Source organism: Sphaeroforma arctica (genome assembly GCF_001186125.1).
Source record: "Sphaeroforma arctica JP610 unplaced genomic scaffold supercont1.946, whole genome shotgun sequence".
In the NCBI taxonomy this organism is placed as follows: Eukaryota; class Ichthyosporea; order Ichthyophonida; genus Sphaeroforma; species Sphaeroforma arctica.
Window position 1 is genome coordinate 2,334 of NW_014039612.1, and position 8,779 is coordinate 11,112.

The 8,779-nt window shown below is 42.0% G+C and overlaps 2 protein-coding genes across 2 annotated transcripts in view; one reads left to right on the forward strand and one right to left on the reverse strand.

Annotated features, from left to right (window-relative positions):
* The window catches only part of SARC_09376 (hypothetical protein), a 5,446-nt gene extending 2,124 nt beyond the window's left edge, over window positions 1-3,322 (reverse strand). Inside the window, exons 1-3 of the mRNA XM_014296607.1 lie at window positions 2,646-3,322; window positions 1,710-1,863; window positions 236-468 (exon numbers count right to left, since the gene is read on the reverse strand). Coding sequence (XP_014152082.1) covers window positions 236-468; window positions 1,710-1,863; window positions 2,646-2,893 — 635 coding nt within the window. The 5' untranslated portion in view covers window positions 2,894-3,322. The remainder of the gene's footprint in view (window positions 1-235; window positions 469-1,709; window positions 1,864-2,645) is intronic.
* Window positions 3,323-4,731: 1,409 nt separating this feature from the next.
* The window catches only part of SARC_09377 (hypothetical protein), a gene marked incomplete at its 3' end in the record, with an annotated part of 10,449 nt that continues 6,401 nt past the window's right edge, over window positions 4,732-8,779 (forward strand). The window contains exons 1-7 of the mRNA XM_014296608.1: window positions 4,732-4,875; window positions 5,181-5,283; window positions 5,750-5,848; window positions 6,094-6,192; window positions 6,608-6,712; window positions 7,200-7,298; window positions 8,012-8,113. Coding sequence (XP_014152083.1) covers window positions 5,194-5,283; window positions 5,750-5,848; window positions 6,094-6,192; window positions 6,608-6,712; window positions 7,200-7,298; window positions 8,012-8,113 — 594 coding nt within the window. The 5' untranslated portion in view covers window positions 4,732-4,875; window positions 5,181-5,193. The remainder of the gene's footprint in view (window positions 4,876-5,180; window positions 5,284-5,749; window positions 5,849-6,093; window positions 6,193-6,607; window positions 6,713-7,199; window positions 7,299-8,011; window positions 8,114-8,779) is intronic.

The window sequence follows — 8,779 nt, forward strand, 5'->3', positions numbered from 1 at the left end:
TAAATATACATATATAAATATGTACATGCTTGTATGCATTCATGTATGTATGTACCTATATAAAATGTATTGTGGCCTACTTATAAGAGCATAATTATCAGGAAACATACACACCTATCGTGTGATACATACACTCGTAAGCTATGTATCCCAGTATATATGTATATTAAACTTGGGTGTGCTATATATACTATTGATGGTTAAAACCCACGGATCAACCCACACGACCGCCTACCTCCCCGTGTATGAGCGTGCCAACCGAATAGCTCCCTCGTTCGCTTCCGCACCACTGCTGGCGTACAGGAATCCATTCAGATCCGCCGGACAAAGCTCAGCCAACAACGCACTCAAACGCGCACGCACGTCTACCAGACCCGTGTCACCGTACACAAAGGGAACGGTGTCAATCTGCGCGTTGATGGCGTCTTTAATGGGCTGAGGCATGGTGTGCCCTAGGTTTGAGCACACCTGTGATGGGATTCGTGGGATGGGTATAAGGTTAGCAAGTATATTGGGGTAGGTATCGGGAAGGCTGCGGAAGACAAGCGCATATATCACTTCATATGTTACGATTGAATAATACACGTGGCTAAGAACTAACAATGAATATATATATATATATATATATATATACAGACATACACACACATATATATATATATAAATATATATTCTCACACATTGACACGCACAAACGCACACACACACACACACATATATATATAGATATCTATGAGAAATCTACAATGGACCCCACCAGTGATGACGGCGAGGCAACTCACATGTCGCTCTGCCAACTGTGCGTTTGTATTGTATTGTGAGTCAGCTTTTAGTTGGTATTATATAAGTAATCTGCGACTACAGGACAGCGGTACTCCATGAGAAGCTGTTGTTGGATATTATTGCGCTACACACTGAAAGGAGTACCGCAGGTTCCTGGTTGACCCGTACAAAGCTCAGTATCAGCTCAGAATGCAATCATACAAAGCAGTGTGTGTTTAGGATGTGTTCATACAGAGCAGTGTATGCTTCTTCGAAGTGCATGCGTTGATACAGACACTGTGCGTGTATGGGCAACCCAAAAACAAGGTGCTGATGAATACTTGCATCAAACTATGCTGTTAGTCGGCGTGAATATACATTTCTGATGCAAAACGGGACCACCCAATGAGCTTGAGCGAGCAACACGTCCGAGTTCGCGCTAATAGCGTCTAGAGTCTTAACATACACAAATAAGCACTGGGCACATGGATACTATCCTGTTTCGTCAGAATAAATACCCGTATATCCTACACCGTAGCAGATATTGAGCTGCATTGTATCGTAAACACTACAGCAGCCTCAACCAGTACTATATATATTCGCTCTGGTGCAGACCCATACCCTAAATGATTGTTATTCAATATAACAGTATATACCTAGCAGTCAAGAAGCGAAAGACTGAGGATAATCGATTAATGTCACGTTATATCTTAACGACGGGAACCATGTCCACACCTGAACAACCTTTGACTCTTCATACTCGTTCGCAATGCATGCTCCAGTTTACGCATACACGGGTATTTGCAAACTAAAAAAATCTAAACATGCTTTGGACACCATCATCTGTATCTGAGGGTTGTCCAAATTAAGTGTTAATTGTCCTGCTACCTTTCGTACCAAATATGCAACACTACATCAAAACAGCTCGAACGCGGAATTCAACTTACAGCCCCCGATCCCCAGTCAATGTAGTCCCGTCCGTCATGATCGTACCACCACACACCCTTCGTTTCCTTCACATGCACAGCCGTGGCCATGCTTCCCTCCTGCGAACCCCATGAGAACAGCGCGTGGTCTTTGAATGCGGCGATAGTGTCCTCTCTGAGATACCACAGTGTACGTATGAAAGAGTGAGTATGTTGATTGTATATAATGAAAGGTCTCGTGAAACGAATAGCAACGGGCTGATATTTCAAAATGAAGTATAAGCATATCTTGCCACACGGTCAGGCAGGTAGTTGAGCACATGCATACATACAGGAAGATTAACACATAACATACATACAGGTAGGACAACACATACATACATACAGGTAGGACAACACATACATACATACATGTAGAATAACACAGACATGCATACAGGAGGAAAAGCACATACATATACAGGTAGAATAACACAGACATGCATACAGGTAGAAAAACACATGTATATATACAGGTAGAATCACACATACAAACAAACAAGTAGAAAAATACATACATACATACATATAGGTAGAAAATCACATATACAAATGACCAATGGAATATTAAACCACTAGTACTATCATAAACGTGTATGCTGTGTCAAATTTGATTGCGGGACACCTACCCTGTCGAGCGTGAATACCATAGCTTAAATACCGGCAAATCAGCGAAGCAATAATATTCAGAATAACAATCATAGATATTTACGGCATAGTAAAATTTTAAATGAAAATTAAAGAGTAGCAAAGTACTATACAAATTCAAATGCAACAGTTGTACTGTACACAAGCCAACCCCTCATCTCATGTTTCACTTAGTTAATGCGAAATTCGAAAACACATAAACTTGTGGACATCAATGGAGGGAACACATGAGATAGATACGAGGATACAACCGCTAGTTAAACTACACACCTTGGCCAAGTAGTGGCCTTGTGCTTGGCCAAATCAACAGTACCCGAACTATTGTCCTGTGGTTTCAGCTGAGGACGATTGCCTATATTGTAGCCCTCTCCCTTGATCACCGAAAACCCGTATCCAGTTTTGTCAGGACGGGTGGTGGATGTTGAGTACTGCAGCGGGTGTGCCACATTGTACGTACGCACGTAGTGTACAGTGCGAGAACGAGCCATTCCTCGAAACATCAAAGCTGCGGAGGCCATCTTGAATGTGCAAAGTGTGGCGTTGGGTGTAATTGCGGTACCGGGTGCAATGTATGAAACCAAACAAAAAAGTTACAAATTAACTAGGCGATACTAGTTAATAAAGTCTATATTTATGTAGTTTTTTCTGTCCTGAACACTGTCTAAGCGAGATCCAAGATAGCAGATATAGTTAAATATCTTTCAGTGTAACTAGTGAATAATTATCTGACAGTAGCTTCACTTAGAACACTGGTAAGTGCGGATAGAATATCTAAACATACGCATGTACGTTGAATACGTACCATATATGCGATGTGACTATATGTGTATATGGAAACGACGACACTTATAGATGCATATCAACAGGAGCTTTCCCTTAATTCATCACCCTTAGCGGCTTGACCCCTCCCCTCTAGGGCACCGCAAGACCGCGAAACAATATTATGCTGAACTGTACTACTACGCACTTATTTAGTTATATTTTAACTGGTTGCGGCAGACATTTTGCCACAGATCAAGCGTCATCCATCATCAATAATTACACCGCTATACGAAAGCAAAGTGTCCACACTCAACAGTGTCATATTGCGTCAAATAATGCCCACCAGTCACGTAGTAGTTTCAAAATAAATATTTACCCTCTGTCGGACTGTCACACAGTAAATGTCGAATAATACCATCCTGGCATATCATTCCTGTGATAAAATATGATAAAATTTGGTGTGACACAGGCCACAGTGGCTGTCACACCCCCCCCAAGTAAAATCACCGTACATATTTCCCAATTTGACACCAATTTCTTCTCTCTTTGTCTTTGTGAATGACAATTAATGCTAATAAATAGTTGATCCCAAGTCTTGCACAACTCTTAAGCCTTTACCTGGCAAACTGATGATTCCCACAAGGATAGCATAAATACAAGCGCATCGTGATATTGATTGACAAGAAACATCACAAAGTACGCATTTGGTTATTGTACGCCAGAATATTAATCGGATGATATCAGAGATGCCTCCAGTCTATCACAGTTTTTTATGGAATATATTGTTCCATCAACTCCTTTTCAATTGTGTACAGAATTAGATTCGAACGGTTGTGCATGTATCCACAATTGTTACATCTGCCGGTGTGCGTACAGCACTGCTTCCAGACTTTTTAGTGTAGTTCAAAACCTCCCCGCGTTGTTAGGGTATTTGCGCAGACATACTATATACATAAATGAAGAAACTATGTTAGTTTGCGCGTTTGTTCACACACACACGTATTGACTGATATACGTGTACACAACGCCACACATGTTTTCTTGAAGGTGGAAAGTGGAATTTCGATGTCCATATATTAATAGTGGCAGGATGATCATTTTCTCAATCAAGCGATTCTTCGAAAAGGCAATAGAAGTATACACGCATAATTATCTGTTACTTGATAGTCTCTGCATCATCAGGCATCAGCACGTACTTTTTTTTCCGCTAGACACTTCATACTAACTACATAGTAGAGTAGTGAAGTGTGAACACAACCTATTTATATCGCCACAAACGCAATAGGGTTATTGCTGTCACGACCATCTTGATGGTCCATTCTCCCTTAACTTTACGCTACTAGCGAGGGTCATGGTGCTGTTTAACGTTTAAAAAAGAAAACAAAAATAGAATAATGGATTGGAAGTTGAGAGTAGATTGTGACTAAATATGGTAGGCGGCGTTTCTCCACCACTGACTGCAATCTCTGAGATCAATGAAACTGAGAATGGCCAATGGTGACAGATTTGTGAGTCGATACGAAGCCGCAGTCGAAGTACAATATAAATACCGTACTTCACTATAGCACACGTAACACTTTAGTTTTAATGTTGGGCTCAATAAAGTGCATATACTTGAGATGGGAGGCAGACATATGCCGAAATGGAAAGCACAGGGTAGGGTCGTGCTTGGTATACAAAACAGCCCACGCACAGAAGCACTCGCACGGTCACAACGCTACTTGGCAATTTAAAGTTGGTAAGTACTTCCAGTTTGTATCGATCCATCACTTGTAATATTAGAGCTGCGTTCTGTTACGATGCCTGAACTGTTCGTGTGGTGGCTTCTACTAACGAGATACGTTCTGTCGTGTTACATCACAACGTCCCCTGTATGTATGCGTCGATGCGAAGTGGCTTTGGTTTTCCTTCCCAGGTTATACTGTAGTATCTTGTAGTATCCCATGTGGCGCAGCTTTGAGTTAATATCCGCGCTTGCTCTCGTGATTCCTACGTCAATAACCTCCGTCTGTGCACTTCATTTCGTACAATGCAATTCAACAGGGTAGCTCATGCAATGGATCTCATCACTGCCGTCGAAGAGAAAAATCTGCCAGCTGTAGTCAAACTTTTGGACAATGGCTGGGATGTGGACACCACCGATCAGGTATAGATCAGGGATTGAAGTTTTAGGTGCTCAAAGGCGCATATGGATAGTTGCATGTATTAAATTTCACGAGACATAGGAACATTCGGAATTTAGTTGCGTCCACTTGCATAGATGGAGTCCGATGCACACACTTCCACCTGCAATTTTGTTGTGGTGCTATCGACGTTATCAGGTTTATTTAATGGCGAGTGGGGTACTAGAAGCGACTAACGTGCAGCACATCGGAACCCACGCAGATGGGTTCGACGGGTATGTCTTGTTTGTAGAATTGTAGTGAGGTACACAACAAAACAAGGTAATATCAATATCGTTGGTTAAACGTACATAAACACCACTCAGGGGAGCCATCTGAATTGGGAGTATACGGCTCCGCAACCATCTGAGTACAACCTGAGAGACAGCAAGAATGGGGTGTTTATGTGTCTAGATCATTAATTTTCGATTATCTTTCCTACCCATACAGCACGGGAGAAGCGCACTGGTGGCAGCCGCTGCCACCGGGTGTTCTGATATTGTCGACGTATTGTTGGAGTATGGTGCGACGGTCGATCTTACCGATAAGGCAGGTTATCCTGACTTTGATTTGTTTTTAAAATATTAAGTGTGGCGAATTGTATTCACAACTTACGCAAATGGTTCCTTCAAGATATTCTACCCTCACTTCACCTTATTGAAGTCTACTGCGAGCACTAGAGCCTGAGCCCATCGATTACGTGTATATTATCAGCTTGTAACTGGCATCATATGGATTCAATGCCCTTTTAACTCACACACGTATCACGTGGCACGGTTGTATGTTCCTATCAGTACCGATACAGCGCACTAATGCGTGCCGCCCACCGAGGCTACTTCGGAATTGTACGCTCTCTTCTCGACTGTGGGGCGGACACAGAAATCAAGTGCAAGGTGTGAGCTTTCGACACAATAAGTTTAACAACGTGCTCATAGGTAGAGATATTTGCATGCTACCGCGAGTTAGGCAAACGCAATTAGAAAGCTACACACCTAAACGCGCCGATAAAACAATGTACTAATAATGTATCTTTGACATCTGTCGGTCTAATCCTAATTTGCATACAATCGTCTATCTAGTAGAATCTATTCTCTAATATGAAACATTTCGAAGTACACTCTTCTATACCCAAAAATAAATTATACATATATGTTTATATAATGCATTTTTATGTACAAAACAATGTAGTCTATTGCGCATTACTTAGAAATATAAATATGCACGGGCTTCCTATATACTTAGACACATATACACACTTCAAGGTATATGAGAGCTCACAAACACATGCACACGTCTATTCCCTTTAAGGCCCAGGGCTATACTGCCCTAATGAGAGCCGCCCACGAAGGGCATGCGAATGTGGTGGACTTGCTTATTGAGAGAGAGGCTGATGTCAATGCAACATCAACCAAGGTACGGTAGATTTCCACATCCAAAAGTATGTACATGTGCTCACGACGGTGTTATCCAAGAGTGGCTTATACAGGAAAGCCTATATTGAAGATATATCTTGTGACTAGAATTGAGCCTCACTGGCCATAATTGTGAGATTGTCAGTTGTCCTTATGGGCAAACAATTTGTAGTACTTGGATTGCCATTATGACATGGCCATCACTTGCTAATAGTTCAGCATGTGCTCGAACAAGTGTTGTCATCCAACCGCACCTCCCGACTTCATAACTTTACACTTCGAAGCCCACACTTTTGAGCCATTTGAGCCACAGTATGACTTGTGTGCTACATTGCGAATTCATTAGCCACTCTAAAAGTGTGGGTCAAATGTATCTTCTCTAGCACACATGTGTGCGTGTGTGCGTACACTGATGTCTACGTACATATAAATCCGCTCTATTCTGGTCTCATACATATCTTATACATTGTTCCTGATTTTTGATACAGTCGGGTGTTTCTGCACTTCTGCGAGCGGCGATCAAAGGCCACAGCGCCATCGTATCGGCTTTACTGGAGGCAAGCGCGGATTGCAATATCGCCAGCAAGGTTAGCTATGATAAGCGTTTGTTCTATTACATTGTTATTTTGGTGTGTGTGAGTGATTGATCAAGTAGATTCCAGTATTGTGACGTGATATGTTTGACGACAGCAGTGCCACACCTTCTTTTATTGCGGCGATGTGCGTGGGTGTCAACTAACTAGTGGTGACCTGTGCGTGCCTAGCTGTACGGAATGTACGGAACTTTTTTTTTGGGAGCCATTGGTGCGAATAGGTGAACACATGTCATGTCTGTCAATGAATGGGCGTTTGTATTGTGCAGGAGTAGAGAGTGTATTCCTGGGATTTTTGTAGCTATTCACCTATCATGGACTATTTCAGCAAGAAGTTTGATACGGAACGCCAATAGCCATATATAATTTGGTATCCAATACACATCCATATGTCGAATCGTATGAGACTTCATATATACGTCATATGTCACATCGTACAATTAATATGTAGATATTCGCCGATCATGGACTATTTCAGTAAGACGTTTAATGCGGAAAGCCAATAGCCATATATAGTTTGGTAACCTGTACACATCCATATGTCGAATCGTTGAGACTTCACATATACTTCATATGTCACATCGTACTATAAATACAGCATGATCAGGTGTAGGATAGGAAGTGCTTGGATCAGGTAGCTCATTCACACAGCAAGACCTGAGCTGCTACTCATGGATACATTAACCATGTTGTTACACATGTTATAGGGTGACTACACACCGCTGCTGAGAGCTGCAGAGGAGTGTCACGTGGATGTGGTCGACCTACTGCTGCGCAAGGGAAACCCGGATCGGTGCTTCAGCGAATTCGTATGTAGCGACCATGTCATTACACCGCAATATGTAAATGGGCTTATCAACACAATCATACATAGACGGCTTATCATGAGATTGTTAAGATGAGAGAGTGAGTCTGGACTCTGGAGACTCTGGCATCTGGTGATAAATGATGAAGATTGTATCAGTTCTATAGCTTATTTCCTTTCTGATTTTACGGCTATGTATGAAAGCTTGGTGTCGCTCACCGTGCAGAATGACCTCGGCTCTGTGCATCACCCTATCATTGTTGTGAGCATGTATGCACCGAGGCCAGTTCCGTGTGTAGTGGACCACTGCCTTTGGTTAAACCGTGCGCACGGTATCCCAAGTTTTTCTGTCTGATTGCACAAACTCTCGATGAAAGATAGTGCGTGTGAGGTCTATGCCTCGATAACGGTGTTCTCGAGTTGTTCGTGCTCGTCAATTGACACCTTGTATGGTAGATATGCATGTGAGTGCGACTGTGAATATATGTACGATTCTGCTATTGGGGGTTGTGTTCCAAAGAGGTTCGTAGCTGCATATTGTCTGCGCCTGTGTTCAAGTTTTGCTTGAGATTATGGTAGTATTGGTGCGTACGTACAAGTGTGAGTTTGTATGTGTATCATTCGGATAGAAATTATGACATGTATATATATATATATATATATATATATA